The sequence below is a fragment of the Oncorhynchus nerka genome, linkage group LG20 (genome assembly GCF_034236695.1).
Source record: "Oncorhynchus nerka isolate Pitt River linkage group LG20, Oner_Uvic_2.0, whole genome shotgun sequence".
NCBI lineage: Eukaryota > Metazoa > Chordata > Actinopteri > Salmoniformes > Salmonidae > Oncorhynchus > Oncorhynchus nerka.
In genome coordinates this window covers 7,759,254-7,777,622 of record NC_088415.1, presented here as the reverse complement: position 1 = coordinate 7,777,622, position 18,369 = coordinate 7,759,254, and the positions used below count along the sequence as shown (strand labels likewise).

The 18,369-nt window shown below is 42.2% G+C and overlaps 1 protein-coding gene and 1 pseudogene across 3 annotated transcripts; both read right to left on the bottom strand.

The window, feature by feature from the left end:
• Positions 1-910: 910 nt before the first annotated feature.
• On the bottom strand, positions 911-5,691 carry LOC115123545 (aerolysin-like protein). 3 transcript variants are annotated; one of them, XM_065005176.1, is made up of 3 exons: positions 5,480-5,691; positions 2,646-3,157; positions 911-1,733 (listed from the first exon to the last, which is right to left on the bottom strand). In XM_065005176.1, exons 2-3 carry the CDS (start codon positions 3,126-3,128, stop codon positions 1,284-1,286), a joined length of 933 nt encoding a protein of 310 aa, XP_064861248.1. In that variant the 5' UTR covers positions 3,129-3,157; positions 5,480-5,691; the 3' UTR covers positions 911-1,283. The 3 variants fall into 3 exon arrangements, with proteins under 3 accessions (XP_064861248.1, XP_064861247.1, XP_064861246.1); XM_065005175.1 differs by having other exon boundaries at positions 5,484-5,691; XM_065005174.1 differs by lacking the exon at positions 5,480-5,691 and adding an exon at positions 4,328-4,373.
• A 10,542-nt stretch (positions 5,692-16,233) lies between these two features.
• On the bottom strand, positions 16,234-17,752 carry LOC115127855 (aerolysin-like protein; annotated as a pseudogene).
• Between the last annotated feature and the right edge of the window lie 617 nt (positions 17,753-18,369).

The window sequence follows — 18,369 nt, the reverse complement described above, 5'->3', positions numbered from 1 at the left end:
CCATGTGTCACTCCAGGTGCCCTCTAATGTTTTGGTGCGCGCGACCTGGAACGTGCTTCACTTTGTTTTCAGCCGTTATTGAGCACAGTATTTCACGTCTTAAATTTGATCGATTATTTACGTTTTAGGATACATAAAGTTGGATTAGGAACGTTGTTTGAAATGTTTGGACCAAGTTTACAGGTAACTTATTAATACTTTGTAGGCATGTTGGGTGGTTTGGAACCGGTGTTTTTCTGAATCAAACGCGTCGAATAAATGGACAATTTGGGGATTCAGATAGTTAGCTTACAGTTAGGTTTACTAGTTTGATTACACAGTACGTTTGAACTTGTTCAAAATACAGCTGTTTTGCCATGGCACTGAGTATTGCAATGCCGTGACCCGGATTCGGACCTGGGTTGCTGCAGCGACAACGCAGAGTACTAACCACTGTAAACAACAGTGGAAGTCTCAAGGTTTTGCTCGCCTGAGGTAGAGTATCTCATGATTAGCTGTAGACCACACTATTTACCAAGATAGTTTTTCACCACAAACCGATGCTGGCACTAACACCGCACTCAATGAGCTGAATAAGGCCATAAGCAAACAGGAAAATGCTCATCCAGCGGCGGCGCTCCTAGTGGGCGGGGACTTCAATGCAGGATAACTTAAATCCATGTTACCTAATTTCTACCAGCACGTTAAATATGCAACCAGGGGGGGAAAAAGATATCTGTGCGTGTGTGAGTGACTGCATGTGTGCTAACAAACAAATTAGATGATTCTTATATTAAATAATAAATAAATCATGTAAGACAATTTGTAAGAAAGTCAACAAGTCAATGTAATGCTCATTAAAATATTGGAAAATGTCTGGATTTTGTGAATAGTATATCCAATGGAAGTTGAATAAACTGGGAATATGGAGAAAGATTACACAAGATGGTTTAATATAAAAATGGTTCAATATTCATGAAATTAAGATATCGTTACTTAAAAGTGTTTTTTTTATGTGAAATGGGGGTGTAACCGTATATAACACAACGTTTTGAAATGAATGTTGTTCAATAATTCACACAAAACATGTGTTAACATGTCATTGGACACAAAAGGCACGGGATTGTAGGAATGACCCACCTGCTGTTATAACCTCTGCCGAGACAGAAATAAAGAGCTGAGTCAACATGGTTCAATTAGAATCACTCAAAGAAGATCATAATAACAGAAAAGGCACACATAGATTTAGTAATTGTGTCACATTCTATCACTGTGCATACTATTCATGTTGTCATACACTTGTCTCATCTCTCCTTTGTGGATACCCTCGCTGAAGTGTAAGTCACACCGGTGTAGACGCCATTGGATGGGAAGACCAGCTGACTGCCGTTCATGCAGGTGACTTTCACTGTGGCTCTGTAGTCGAGGTCGATATTTGCTCTCCCCACTGTGATCTCAACATCCATGGTCTTCCCTGGAGGGATCTTCAGGTTGATGGTATCCGATTCTGTTATGGTCTCTGTCTTCTGCAGGCTGGTGGATTGCTGCACTCCCACGGTCAAGCTGAACCCTGATGTCACCTCAACCAGATCTGGGATCCCTGCTTTGACCGACACATTCAAGGTGGATTCTATCTTGTTGCTGACGGACCAGGAGGAAGTCTTGGTCAGTGTCTTGCTGTATGTAATGGACTCTTCTTGAACCAATGAGGTGTCATTGTGGTGAGAAACGGATTTCACATATTCTGGGGTCACCTAAAATCAACACACACACACAGAGATACAAATTGTTCAGGAAAGAAAAAGACAATTTAAGAACTAATCATCAGTGTTACGTTCACCAGTGTCTGTGTTGTGGTTATGTTGTATGTTTGAGTTTCAGGATGGCTTTCTAAAATTCCACCAAGCAGCTGATTGGTCGGCCCATTGCTATTTGGAGCTGACCCCGCCCTCTCGTCAGAGGATACAGCTGTCTGTAATTACAGACTCCTTCTCCAGCTATATAAGCCAGTGTTCTGTTGCTTATATGATGCAGTTTCTTTGATTATTGACATTGTTTGTGTTGTTCTGTTTCATTTGTTCCCAGTGGGGAAGGGGAATGCACCTAGGGAGAATTTAGGCAAGAGGCCTGCGGGCATACATAAACTGTTGTATTCACTGTCTATGCACACTAGGTAAGACCAGGGTGGACCACCCCCTGTATTTTGGTTAGCGCACCAAGTGGTGCTAAGTTAGGTTAGTGGGTAGGCAGGTAAGGTAGGAGAGGGGGCTTTGATATTTTCTTTCTTTGCTTTGGTTCCGTTCAGCCCCTTTTTCCCCAAAATTACCGTGAGACGGAATAAATCCCCAGTAAACGGTAAATTCTTTGTCTTTGTCATCCTTACTTGCACCTACAGTCTCTATACCTCTTTCAGTCCACGGGGAGTTGTGTTGTAGCATGGTTTTGCATTCCCTCTCCTAGAGGTGTACGTAACAATCAGTGAGGAACTGATCAATTGATTTTTAGACAGCCCAAAATAATATTTAATGTGTCTGTATGTGTGTGACTGTGCTAGAAATGAGATCCCTGATGAATGTCGACCCCCATATTGGATTATATGTTTTAAAGTGGACAGCCCCCTTAATGTTAGAGCGTCGGTAGAGTTTTCCTGAGCTGTCTGCACACACCTGGGGTTTGAAGAGGGACAGGGTGGGATACTCCATGTCTGTCAGCACGGACGACTTGATGGTGTTGATGAAGAGGAAGCCCATGCAGTCGATGTCCGAGCCAGACCTACCCTCCAGTCCCAGGCAGATTCCGGACCCCACATCTATGGTGTACTCAGTCTTCAGTGGCCAGCTGGTCATTTTTTCAAAGAACTCCCGGTTCTTACTCGTCTTGAACTTGATGGCACCTAGACGTGTGCCGGCGCCGTTACCCCACAGTGACAACTTGGTTATGCGCTCGCCGAGGTCGAACTCAAACTCACTGAAAGTGTGAGAATTTCCAAAGGTCTCAACGCGCCCGTCGGTAAGCTCCGCCCGCACAGCTTTGACCTGCCAGCCTTCCACCGCCACTCCAATCTTCTTGAGGGTGGCACCGTTGTTCATGCCGTGGAATTCAAATGAACTGCCTCCTCCACCACCGATCAAATGCAGTGTGGTTGCCATGTTGAGAGTTTGAGTGTGCGTCACGTAACCTGAAATACACATTTGTACAGATTAATTTAAGAAATTTAAGAATTTAAGAAATTGATTCAGACATTCAAAGATCTGATTCAGACATTCAAAGCATCTGAAGGAAATTAAAGAACAAGATAAAAAGTTCAAACAATAACCATGGGATATAATGACTCGTGGTAGGAACTAGAGGTTGAGCAACATATCAGTCTAGGGCAGGGCTCTCCAACCCTGTTCCTGGAGAGCTACCCTCCTGTAGGTTTTTCTCTCCAGCCCCAGTTGTAACTAACCTGATTCAGTGTATCAACCAGTTAGTTGATTGGAATGAAAAAATACAGGACGGTAGCTCTGGTCTAGGGTGACCAAATCGCTCCACAATCCTCAGGTCACTGAGAATGACGCATTTTTAAATTGCTCCTAACTCCTCCTTGTCCTCCACTCTCCTCTGAATTTTACATCTCTATTCCTCCGGAATCTATCACACCCATTCCTTCCTCCTTAGCTAGGAACCTCAGAGTCACCACGGAGTTCCTCTCTCACCTCCCACTCTACCTCCTGCTGTTTCTTCCTGATCAACACCATGGAGTAACTCTCTTACTCCCAGCACCTCCGACTCTACATCCTGCTTTTTCTTCCTGATCAACATCATGGAGGAACTCTCCTACCCCCAGCACCTCCCACTCTACATCCTGCTGTTTCCTCCTGATCAACACCATGGAGTAACTCTCTTACTCCCAGCACCTCCCACTCTACCTCCTGCTGTTTCTTCCTCATTAACACCATGGAGTCCCTCTCCTACTCCCAGCACCTCCCACTCTACATCCTGCTGTTTCTTCCTGATTAACACCATGGAGTCCCTCTCCTACTCCCAGCATCTCCCACTCTACATCCTGCTGTTTCTTCCTGATCAACACCATGGAGTCCCTCTCCTACTCCCAGCACCTCCCACTCTACCTCCTGCTGTTTCTCCTGATTAACTTGGTGACTTGTGTAATGATTTATATAAACATATTGTTGTGTAAGTGAGCACGTCTCTATGCACTTACACAATTATTTCATATGTTGCTATAATTATGAATAATCATGAATAATCACATTTTATAGATGCTACATTCAGAATATGATAACCTGAATATGATAACCTGTGAATGTTACAGATGTTACAGTACGTCAGAATATGATTTCCTGACCTGTAATGAGTATGAATGTAATAATGCTCATCAGTTTATGAGGTGTTTATGCTGCTGAAATTCACCTCTCCAAAAATAAAGTGCTGCTTTGAAATATCTGAAAGAATAAAGATTGAAATGAATGAATATAGAACAATATTCTTTAGGACAGAGGCTGCACTATTCACAGGTATGTATTCATTTGCCTGTTTATGCATTCAATTCATGTTCAGGATAATGAAGTTGGTAAAGTTTCCATAGATTGCAACAGTCACCTACTTTGAACATTTCAGAACTCAATGCTAGATGTGTCAATCATTGTATTCAAGGTTAAGAGACAGCTTGATGTAAAGCACTACACTCAAAAGTCTACTCACCTCACATTTAACATCATACTAACATCATACTTTTGAATTCAAAACAGAACAATAGGAGGCTAAAGTCAACCACGTGAAAACAAGGCAAGAGTAAACATTCGTCCCCCATGAATGATGCACTACCCCCTTATTTATTTCACGATGGCGCCGGAGGGGAGGGCAGCCGTCTTATCGGCTTTCAAAACACCATGCTATTTTGTTTGTTTTTACATTATTCTTTTGCTATTATGTTATTCTCATCTTACTTTTACATTTTTTTTGTATTTTTTTCCTTAATAACTGCAATGTTGGTTAAGGGCTCGTAAGTAAGAAATTCACTGTAAGGTCTATAACTGTTGTATTCGGCGCAATTGACGAATAACATTTGATTTGGGCGAGTTGAGATAGTCATACGCAATAACACATTTCAGTCAATTGCCATAGCTCCCGCCTTCGGCCAATCAGTGTAATTTTGTAAATGTTGGATCTCTATGGCAATAAGGATCATTCACCCAAGTTTTGTCAAAATCAGCCCAGTGCTCTCAGAGATCTTGTTTTACTAACGTACAAAGAGACATAACAACGGACGGACAGAGACAGATCCGTAGTCCCCTCCCAAATTTCATTGTGGGGAACAACAAACCCATACCATGTTTGTTCAGATAGACTTTATAACTGATTAAGTAACTGTTTCAGAATTTAGAAAACATTTGTTGCCTGAAATGTTTTGTAAATTAGTTGGTCAAAATAGAAATGTATAGCTCTCAAACATTCCTCATATAGCAAGAATAGTTATTTAGGGACATTGTGCACTTACGTACAATGATATGCAGTCCTCAGTGTTAAGGATGACTATACAAGATCTTGATGGAGGAAAACTGATTGGTTCCGTGTTTTCGAGTGAAGATCAATTGTTTAACGTTAAAGATGCATCTGCGGAATATGTGTCTCTGGAGTGGAGAAGCACTCTCTTATATAGCAGCAAAACTCCCCTCATGCAAATAAAGTGTGTGTCAGTAGTTTTCTATTGAAATTGACACAAACCCTTTGACTCCGATTAAGACATTGTATTGTGCTAATCTTGACAAACGTGTATCAACAGTTTCAACAACTCTTGGTGCCACTTCCTCTTCCTGATATTTGAGCCAGAGAACATATCGGTGGTTTCCAGTCACTAACAAAAAAAAATCACTAATATGCAACATCACCTTTCTCTGTAGTTTTGTTCGTCATAACATCCTGTAAGTTTAAAGTCTATGCGGTGGAAAATGTCTAATACTGAAGACATAGCAGTGAATTGTACAAGCTGTATGCATCCTCTGTTCTGTTTATCATGGTTCATGCAGGCGACTGGGTAAATACACAAAGGGACACGGTCATAACCTCACCCTCAGACCAATTGGTAGAATGCCCAGTATATGTTCTGGAATTTAAGATATGAGACCTTGCTCAATTTATTTGGGAACTGAGCCCTCATGATAACAGCCAGTATGCAAAAATCAACCCAAAAATCATGCCTACATTTAAAAAAAAATAATAATAAGTTTTACTTTTCCCCTTCATAGCTTCAGCAGACCTATACCAAGGTGTGTGAATCTCTCCGTACATTAAACAAATAATGATCGCTTCATTTGCTTTGGGATTCTGAGTCCTCAGTGGTAAATTTCCACTCCAATTATGGCGTCACAAACTTATGGTTGATTTTTCCGCGGTTCAACAGCGAAGCTCTGGCTGGGAACACCAGAGGTTAAAACAAAAGACGTACAAAACATGTCTGCCACAAGTTCCACCCAGGCAGTCCCTTCAGTTCTCTTATTTATTTGATTTCACCTATATTTAACCAGGTAGACTAGTTGAGAACAAGTTCTCATTTACAACTGCAACCTGGCCAAGATAAGTACTGCTACACAAAAAAAACAGACATGGGCATAGTTCATAGGGTTGGTTCCTTTGTGGAAGCAGTTAGGGAAATGTTCAATCACAATGATAATAGGTCAGTCCAGGTGTGCGTAATGATGGGGAGTAGGTGTCCGTAATATTGGTTACCAGGACCAGTGGTTAGTAGACCGGCGACATCGAGCGCTGAAGAGGGGGAGCGGGAGTAGGCGTGATAGAGGGACATTTCAGTGAAGAGAAATGCGGCCAAATTGGAATGGGAGTGAGTAAAAAATACTCATACTGTGATAAATCACTGTAGTCTGCTCCATGATAGCCCACACACTGTTCACCACCCCACTACAACTGTTGGATCAATGTAGGGGAGAGCTGGGCCAAGAGTAACAAGGTGAAAGTCACACTCCATTCAATCAGATAACACATCATCTAGAATGACTTAACCACCTCTTTTAATGACCTCCTGACTTCAGAATTCATCCTCCTTGAGTCTTTCCACATTTTGTTGTTACTGCCTGATGTCATGGATGAATAGGAGTGGAAGGTAGGAGTCAGGTGCAGAGAGCAGAGGGTTCAATAAAAATAGGTCATTTATTCCAGCACAAATGGTCATGCCCAAACACAGGGCTGAAAACACTGACCAACCCAAAACACAGGGCGCAAAACACTGACCAACCCAAAACACTGACCAACCCAAAACACAGGGCGGAAAACACTGACCAACCCAAAACACAGGATGGAAAACACTGACCAACCCAAAACACAGGGCTGAAAACACTGACCAACCCAAAACACAGGGCGGAAAACACTGACCAACCCAAAACACTGACCAACCCAAACACAGGGCTGAAAACACTGACCAACCCAAAACACAGGGCGGAAAACACTGACCAACCCAAAACACAGGGCGCAAAACACTGACCAACCCAAAACACTGACCAACCCAAAACACTGACCAACCCAAAACACAGGATGGAAAACACTGACCAACCCAAAACACAGGGCGGAAAACACTGACCAACCCAAAACACAGGGCGGAAAACACTGACCAACCCAAAACACTGACCAACCCAAACACAGGATGGAAAACACTGACCAACCCAAACACAGGATGGAAAACACTGACCAACCCAAAACACAGGATGGAAAACACTGACCAACCCAAAACACAGGGCGGAAAACACTGACCAACCCAAAACACAGGGCGCAAAACACTGACCAACCCAAAACACTGACCAAACCAAAACACAGGGCGGAAAACACTGACCAACCCAAAACACTGACCAACCCAAAACACTGACCAACCCAAAACACTGACCAACCCAATACACTGACCAACCCAAAACACTGACCAAACCAAAACACAGGGCGGAAAACACTGACCAACCCAAAACACTGACCAACCCAAAACACTGACCAACCCAAAACACTGACCAACCCAATACACTGACCAACCCAAAACACAGGGTGAAACGGTCCGGAGCACAAAACCACATCCAACACTAAACGTGAACACAAAATAATCCCGCGCAAACTAGAGCGGATCTAACAAGCTTAAATAGACTAGAAAATCAAGAAAACACTAATAGGAACAGGTGCAACTAATAAGACTAAACTAACAGAAAAGGAAAAAGGGATCGGTGGCGGTTAGTAGGCCGGTGACGACGACCGCCGAGCACCGCCCGAACAGGCAGGGGATTCGTGACACCTGAATTAAAAAATGATTAAATGTTAAATTCTTCACCCATCTACAGATGGGCCAGCAGGTATCCTAGTGATAAGAGTGTTGGACTAATAACCGAAATTTTGCAAGACCAAATCCCCGACCCGGCAAGTGAAAAATCTGTTGTTCTTCCCTGAACAAGACAGTTAACCAACTGTTACTAGGGCGTCATTGAAAATAAGAATTTGTTCTTAACTGTTTTGCTAATTAAAAAAATAAATGAAATAAAGACAGGACCCCCTATCACAGTGCCATCCGTTTTGTTACCAAATCACCTTATACCACCCACCACTGCGACCTGTATGCTCTAGCCGGCTGGCCCTCGCTACATATTCGTCGCCAGACCCACTGATTCCAAGTCATCTATAAGTCTATGCTAGGTAAAGCTCTGCCTTATCTCAGTTCACTGGTCACGATAACAACACCCAGCCGTAGCACACGTTCCAGCAGGTATATCTGTTACTATAATTTAATTATGCCAATGTGCTTTCATCAATTGAAAGCCCTTAATCTATTTTATGAGAATTTGTAAGATTTCTTGTTTGCATAAAATAGACGCAGACCAGTCTTTCAATAATAGGTAATAGAATTTATTCTAGGAGCGTGCTACCACTTAAACACATGCAGCAGTTTATATACAGATCACGACGTCATTTCACCGCTTTAACAGAATCCCCTCCTCTCGGCCGGGACAAAGTAAGGTGAAAAGTTCATTCTAACTTACTACCACACTCCCAGATAACTTTTGACCCCTCAACATTATCGATCACCACTGAACTGACAGTTTTATTAGGTAGAAAACCTAGGAATGCACTCACTGCCTTATCTAAAAACCCCAGAGCTAAGTTTCAGTTGGGTCAACCATAGGCTAACGACCTTATATGTTTACTCAGTCCCCAACCCATTTGTTTCTGCCTAGTTGGAATGGTGTTCATTAACTTTTAATTACTCCTTGTCCGTGTCACACAATCCCTTCTTATGAACTCATATTGTCAATCACTTATAAAAATGAACTCATATTGTCAATCACTTATAAAACAAAGTATAAGTTTACTTACAGTTCCATTTAAAATGATTTGTTCAGTCATATTAATCATAATTTCCTAACAATATCTCACTGATCATCCCCAAAGCCAACACCTCATTTGGCCTGCACAAACCATGATAAACAGAACAGAGAATGGATACAGCTTGTACAATTCACTGCTATGTCTTCAGTATAAGACATTTTCCACCACATGGACGCTCCTTGCCTATGGAATAGCTTGTAGACTAAACTTAAACTTGAGAGACTTGTCCCCCTTGCCCATTTAAAATATTTATTGGAGAGTTTTTATTTTTGTATTGCTTGTAACTGTTTTGTGTAATGCAAGTTCTTGTACTGTTAGGGGAAAAACCTATGTGTAAATGTAATCTGTTGCTGTATTTTTCGTGTTTTCTGTGATTGTTTTGTTTGTCTTGTTTAGTTTTTTAATCGTTGTACCTAAACTGTATGTGTAAACATATATACGCAGGGCCCACCCGCTATATCAATTATGATATACTCACAGACATACAGTTTTAGAAACTTTAGAGTGTTTTCTATCCAATGCTACCAATTATATGCATATTCTAGTCTCTGGGCCTGAGTAACAGGCAGTTTATTTTGAGCACGTCATTCATCCGACCTTCCGAAGACTGCCCCCTAGCCCTAAGAGGTTTTTAACCACTATACAATCACAGTGAGGTACCAGAGAATGCTTTTAGAGGATACTGATGCTGAGACAGTGATGTGTACAAGCTGGCTAAACACTTGAGTTGTTAGCCAGTTCAGCTAATGCCACAGATTTACAGATTAAATTACAAAGTTACAGTAGTACGTTTTAAAAAAGGAGACTTTTTGAAAAGGAGACATTTTGCCATGATATGCTGTGAACAGTGGTTTCTGCAGCCTCAACGCACAGTACTAACCACTATATGGTCACGGCAGGCTTGAATGGAGGGGCTAACCATGATGGCAGTTGTTAGCTACCTCACTCAAAAGGAGAAATTTTGCTGTGAAGTGGAGAATATCAATTGCATAATCATCGCATCCTCTCGCCTCGCCTCCTTCTCAAAACAAATTAGATGAGATTGAGAGGATCTACAGTAAAGAATGGGAGACACTCCCCAGATACAGGAGTGCCAAACTTGTAGAGTCATACCCAAGAAGACTTGAGGCTGTAATCACTGCCAAAGGTGCTTAAACAAAGTACTGAGAAAAGGGTCTGAATACTTATGTAAATGCTATATTTCAGTTTTACATTTATAATATTTTTGCAAAAATTCAAGGGGTCGAAATACTTTCCGAAGGCCCTATATATATATATACAGTGGGGCAAAAAAAGTATTTAGTCAGCCACCAATTGTGCAAGTTCTCCCACTTAAAAAGATGAGAGAGGCCTGTAGTAATTTTCATCATGGGTACACTTCAACTATGACAGACAAAACGTTTCATCTTCAATGCCCTTGCTGATGGAAGGAGGTTTTCACTCAAAATCTCACGATACATGGCCCCATTCATTCTTTCCTTTACACGGATCAGTCGTCCTGGACCCTTTGCAGAAAAACAGCCCCAAAGCATGATGTTTCCACCCCCCATACTTCACAGTAGGTATGGTGTTCTTTGGATGCAACTCAGCATTCTTTGTCCTCCAAACATGACAAGTTGAGTTTTTACCAAAAAAGTTATATTTTGGTTTCATCTGACCATATGACATTCTCCCAATCTTCTTCTGGATCATCCAAATGCTCTCTAGCAAACTTCAGACGGGCCTGGACATGTACTGGCTTAAGCAGGGGGACACGTCTGGCACTGCAGGATTTGAGTCCCTGGCGACGTAGTGTGTTACTGATGGTAGGCTTTGTTACTTTGGTCCAAGCTCTCTGCAGGTCATTCACTAGGTCCCCCCGTGTGGTTCTGGGATTTTTGCTTACCATTCTTGTGATCATTTTAACCCCACGGGGTGAGATCTTGCGTGGAGCCCCAGATCGAGGGAGATTATCAGTGGTCTTGTATGTCTTCCATTTCCTAATAATTGCTCCCACAGTTGATTTCTTCAAACCAAGCTGCTTACCTATTGCAGATTCAGTCTTCCCATCCTGGTGCAGGTCTACAATTTTGATTCTGGTGTCCTTTGGCAGCTCTTTGGTCTTGGCCATAGTGGAGTTTGGAGTGTGACTGTTTGAGGTTGTGGACAGGTGTATTTTATACTGATAACAAGTTCAAACAGGTGCCATTAATACAGGTAACGAGTGGAGGACAAGAGGAGCCTCTTAAAGAAGAAGTTACAGGTCTGTGAGAGCCAGAAATCTTGCTTGTTTGTAGGTGACCAAATACTTATTTTCCACCATAATTTGCAAATAAATTCATAAAAAATCCTACAATTGATTTTCAGGATTTTTTTCTTTCTCATTTTGTCTGTCATAGTTGAAGTGTATCTATGATGAAAATTACAGGCCTCTCTCATCTTTTTAAGTGGGAGAACTTGCACAATTGGTGGCTGACTAAATACTTTTTTGTATATATATACAGTGGGGCAAGTCGGAAGTTTACATACACCTTAGCCAAATACATTTAAACGCAGTTTTTCACAATTCCTGACATTTAATCCTAGTTAAAAATTCCCTGTTTTATGTCAGTTAGGATCATCACTTTATTTTAAGAATGTGAAATGTCAGAAAAATAGTTGAAATAATTATTTCTTTCAGCTTTAATTTCTTTCATCACATTCCCAGTGGGTCAGAAGTTTACATACACTCAGTTAGTATTTGGTAGCGTTGCCTTTAAATTGTTGAACTTCGGTCAAACGTTTCGGGTAGCCATCCAAAAGCTTCCCACAAAACGTTGGGTGAATTTTGGCCTATTCCTCCTGACAGAGCTGGTGTAACTGAGTCAGGTTTGTAGGCCTCCTTGCTCGCACACACTTTTTTAAAGTTCTGCCCACACATTTTCTATGGGATTGAGGTCGGAGCTTTGTGATGGCCACTTCAATACCTTGACTTTGTTGTCCTTAAGCCATTTTGCCACAACTTTGGAAGTATGCTTGGGGTCATTGTCCATTTGGAAGACCCATTTGCGACCAAGCTTTAACTTCCTGACTGAAGTCTTGAGACGTTGCTTCAATATATCCACATAATTTCCTTTCCTCATGATGCCATCTATTTCATGATGTGCACCAGTCCCTCCTGCAGCAAAGTACCCCCACAACATGATGATGCAACCCCCGTGCTTCACGGTTGGGATGGTGATCTTCAGCTTGCAAGCATCCCATTTTTTCCTCCAAACATAACGATGGTCATTATGGCCAAACAGTTCTATTTTTGTTTCATGAGACAAGAGGACTTTTCTCCATGTGCAGTTGCAAACCGTAGACTGTTTTTTTTATGACGGTTTTGGAGCAGTGGCTTCTTCCTTGCTGAGCGGACTTTCAGGTTATATTGATATAGGACTCGTTTTACTAAACTCATATCCTGATTGGGGTGTGCCTTTACAGAATCCTGAGTTTTAAGTCTTTACGTTAAGAACTGAGTTATACACGGAGGGTTTAGTGAGTGTGTGTTATTTCAGAAAATCATAGAAAATCACAGAAATCTCGCAGAGCTCCGCAGCACACTTTAAAAAGATTCGTAAGAACACCCTGCAACTGGATCTGTAACCGTTGAAAAAAGAAAACACCTATCCATGAACATCACCAATCTGTCATTGTACGATTTCTCTTAAATGACGATAGATAAATGGCTGGTTCTTTTTTTATTGACACCGGAGGCTCCTTGACTTTGACGTGAAGTGGAAAAATAATTTCTCTATTTCCATTTTGGACCTTTAATCCCAGATAAATGGCCATAACTCAAAAACCGTTGAGGCCTAGACGCCATCTTATTCGGGGCCAACTGCCCATTATGCCAAACCTACGCTCACCAAGTTTTGGCTTCGAAATATTTTCCGTTTTCGAGATAAGGCCCCGTCGTGAATCGTGATGTTTTGTCCAATAGCAATATGATTGCTTATTAACTCTTGTGGGATTTTCCGGGACAGCGGAAAAATGACCAAAATTTGATTATTTTTGTAAAACGGAAACCGAATGTCCGACAAAGTTCATTTGATGACTTCCCGGTAGGTCCGGCCCTGCCGCTCGGCCCGACGCCGTCCACGAATTTTACAAACGTTTTCGGACGTCTAGTAAGGGACCGTACATTTGCAATATGGACTTTATCACTAACCATACAGCAACTGCCGAAATGTTCCCTTATGTATGGCAGGGTAGCCTAGTGGTTAGCGCGGTGGACTTGTAACCCATTATTCCTAGGCTGTCATTGAAAATAAGAATTTGTTCGTAACTGACTTGCCTAGTTAAATAATTTAAAAATTCTGCAGGGATACGCCATCTCATCTGGTTTATGCTTAGTGGGACTATCATTTGTTTTTTAACAGGACAATCACCCAATACACCTCCAGGCTGTGTAAGGGCTATTTGACCAAGACGTAGAGTGATGGAGCGCTGCATCAGATGACCTGTCCTCAACAATCACCCGACCTCAACACAATTGAGATGGATTGGGATGAGTTGGACCGCAGAGTGGAAGAAAAGCAGTCACAATTGTTCAGCATATATGGGAACTCCTTCTAGACTGATGGAAAAGCATTCCAGGTGAAGCTTGTTGAGAGAATGCCAAGAGTGTGCAAAGCTGTCATCAAGGCAAAGAGTGGCTACTTTGAAAAATATAAGATATATCTTGATTTTGGTTACTACATCATTCCATGTGTTATTTCATAGCTTTGATGTCTTCACATTTATTCTACAGTGTCGAAAATTGTGAAAATAAAGAAAAACCCTTGAATGAGTAGGTGTGTCCAAACTTTTGACTAGTTCTGTATAAATCTTTATGTTGCCAGTTTTAAACACGTGCCACGCTCTACGCGTGAATCTACACCTTTTTCTCCCTGAGTATTCATTACAGCTGCAACATAACAAAGGTAGGAAAAGGCAAATCTATAGATTTCACTTGACTGAGAATACAGATATGCATCTGTTGGTCAAAGACACATAATGAAAAAGGTAGGGGAGTGGATCAGACAACCAGTCAGTATCTGGTGTGACCACCATTTGCCTCATGTAGTGTGACGTATCTCCTTCACAACGTTGATCAGGCTGGTGATTGTGACCTGTAGAATGTTTTCCCACTCTTCAACGGCTATGCGAAGTTAATGGATATTGGCTGGAACACGCTGTCGTACATGTCAATCCAGAGCATCCCAAACATGCACAACGGGTGACATGTCTGGTGGGTATGTAAGGCCATGGAAGAACAGGGACATTTTCAGATGGCAGGAATTGTGTACAAATTCTTGCGACATGGGCCCGTGCATTATCATTTTAAGATTTTTATTTTATTTTGAACCTTATTATTACTAGGCAAGTCGGTTAAGAACAGTTAAATTCTTATTTACAATGATGGCCTAACCCAGACGACGCTGGGGCAATTGTGCGCTGCCCTATAGGACTCCCAATCACAGCCGGAGGTGATACAGCCTGGATTCAAAGCAGGGACTGTAGTGACGCCCCTTGCACTGAGATGCCCTAGAAAGCTGCTCCACTTGGGAGCCCGAATGCTGAAACGTGAGTTGATGCGGGCGGATGAATGGCACGACAATGGGCCTCAGGATCTCATCACTTTTTCTCTGTGCATTCAAATTGCCACCGATGACGTGCAATTGTACTTGTTGTCCCTAGTTTATGCCTGCCCATGACAATCACACCGCCACCATGGGGAACTCTGTTCACAACATTGACATCAACAAACCGCGTGCCCACATGACAACATAGACATGGTTTGCAGTTGTGAGGCTGGTTAGACGTAGTAACAAATTCTCTACAACAACATGGTAGAAAAATTTACATTAAATTCCCTGGCAACAGCTCTCGTGACCATTCCTGCGTTCAGCATGCCAATGGCACTCATCCTCAACATCATATATCTGTGGCATTGTGTTCTGTGACAGAACTGCACATCTTAGAGTGTCCATTTATATTCCCCAGCACAAGGTTCACCTGTGTAATGATCATGCTGTTTAATCAGCTTCTTAATATGTCACACCTGTCAGATGGATGGATTATCTTGGGAAAGGGAAAATGCATAACAGCGACAGTGTTCAGTATATTCCCCCAGGTGCTGCAGTGGGACCAACACTTTACATGGTGATATATATTATTGTTCAGTGTATTCCCCCAGGTGATGCAGTGGGACCAACACTTTACATGGTGATATATATTATTGTCCAGTGTATTCCCCCAGGTGCTTCAAGGGACCAACACTTTACATGGTGATATATATTATTGTTCAGTGTATTCCCCCAGGTGATGCAGTGGGACCAACACTTTACATGGTGATATATATTATTGTTCAGTGTATTCCCCCAGGTGCTGCAAGGGACCAACACTTTACATGGTGATATATATTATTGTTCAGTGTATTCCCCCAGGTGATGCAGTGAGACCAACACTTTACATGGTGATATATATATATTACTGTTCAGTGTATTCCCCCAGGTGCTGCAAGGGACCAACACTTTACATGGTGATATATATTATTGTTCAGTGTATTCCCCCAGGTGATGCAGTGAGACCAACACTTTACATGGTGATATATATTATTGTTCAGTGTATTCCCCCAGGTGATGCCGTGGGACCAACACTTTACATGGTGATATATATTATTGTTCAGCGTATTCCCCCAGGTGATGCAGTGGGACCAACACTTTACATGGTGATATATATTATTGTTCAGTGTATTCCCCCAGGTGCTGCAGTGTCAAAAGGTAATTTAACTAAATCCAGCAGTTATACATATGTTTGTGTTGAGTGATTATTGCGTCTTTCATTTAAGTCTTTTATTTACGTCTTTCACGTTGTTTATCTCAATCTCAATCTCTTCAAAGACTCAATCATGGACACTCTTACTGACAGTTGTGGCTGCTTCGTGAAGTCTATTTTGTTCTATATTTTAATTAATTTATATTTTTAATCCCAGCCCCATCCCCGCAGGAGGCCGTCATTGTAAGTAAGAAAATTTATCGATATTTGCTTTTCCCATTGTGATCTCAACATCCATGGTCTTCCCTGGCGGGATCGTTGATGGTATCCGCTTCTGTTATGGTCTCCGTCTTGTGCAGGCTGGTGGATTGCTCCACTCCCACGGTCAAGCTGAACCCTGATGACACCTCGACCAGATCTTTGACCGACACACTCAAGGTGGACTCTCTTGTTGCTGACGGACCAGGAGGAAGTCTAGGTCAGGGTTTTGCTGTATGTAATGGACTTTTCTTGAACCGAAGAGGTGTCGTTGTGGTGAGACATGGATTTCACATATTCTGGGGTCACCTAAAATCAACACACAAAGATACAAGTTGTTCAAACTAGTTACGGTTTTCTTCCGTCGAAGGAGAGGAGGACCAAAATGCAGCGTGGTTATTTCGATTCATGTTTAATAAAAAGATAAACACGAACAATACAAACAATCAACGTGAAACCCTAAACAGCCTTATCTGGTACAAACAAACACAGAGAAAGGAACAATCACCCACGAAACACTCAAAGAATATGGCTGCCTAAATATGGTTCCCAATCAGAGACAACGATAAACGCCTGCCTCTAATTGAGAACCACTTCAGGCAACCATAGACTTTTCTAGACAACCCCACTATACCACAATCCCAACAATAATAATGTGTGTGTTATCTTTGCCTGATGCTTATGTGTAAAGGTTTAAAAACATAAAAAATAAAAGGGTGTTTGGGCTATTTTACTGATCAAGGCCCATTAAATATAAGGAATGACTGTCCTTGAAATGAGATGCTTGATGAATGTTGACCCCCATATTGGATTACATGTTTTAAAGTGGACAGCCCCCTTAATGTTGGTGCATCGGTAGAGTTTTCCTGAGCTGTCTACACACGTCTTTGGAAGAGCTCACCTGGGGTTTATAGAGGGACAGGGTGGGATACTCCATGTCAGTCATTACGGACGACTTGATGGTGTTGATGAAGAGGAAGCCCATGCAGTCAATGTCCGAGCCAGACCTGCCCTGCAGGCCCAGGCCGATTCCAGACCCGACATCTATGGTGTACTCAGCCTTCAGTGGCCAGCTGGCCATTTTTTCAAAGATCTGCCGATTCTTACTCGTCGTGAACTTGATGGCACCCAGACGTGTGCCGGCGCCGTTACCCCACAGAGACAGCTTGGTGATGCGCTCGCCGAGGTACAACTCAAACTCATTGAAAGTGTGTGAATTTCCAAAGGTTGCAACGGCGCCTGTCGGTCAGCTCCTCCCGCACAGCTTTGACCTGCCAGCCTTCCACCGCCACTCCAATCTTCTTGAGGGTGGCACCGTCGTCCATGCCGTGGAATTCAAATGACTGCCTCCTCCACCACCGATCAACTGCAGTGTGGTTGCCATGTGTGTGCGTCACGTAACCTGAAATCTGTACGGATCAATTTATGAAGCCTCCAACTCAAAGGAGCTCTGATTCAGATATTCAAAGTCATGGAGTCCCTCTCCTACTCCCATTACCTCCCCACTCTACCTCCTGCTGTTTGTTCCTGATCAACACCATGGAGTCCCTCTCCTACTCCCAGCACCTCCCACTATACCTCCTGTTGTTTCTTCCTGATCAACTTGGTGACTTGTGTAATGAAACATAATGTTGTGTAAGTGAGTGGGCCTCAAGCACTTCTAAAATGTATTCTGATGTTGCTATAATTACAAATAATTATTCATGATGATGAGTATGAATGTAATAGATGCTACATCAGAATATGATAACCTGCCCTATGATGATAAGTATGAATGTAATAGATGCTACATCAGAATATGATAACCTGGAGGCGGAGCTAGCATGTTGGAGTGAACGGCTGTGCGTGAGAGGCTCCTGCAACTTTTTTGCGAAATAATCTAATTTAACCTACTTTATGGCACTTTTTACAACAAACGTTTCTTTCTAATACAAGATTGTAACTTTTTATATGAAAATGCCGAGTAATAAGCGACCAAAGGACAATAAATCCACAGCGGAG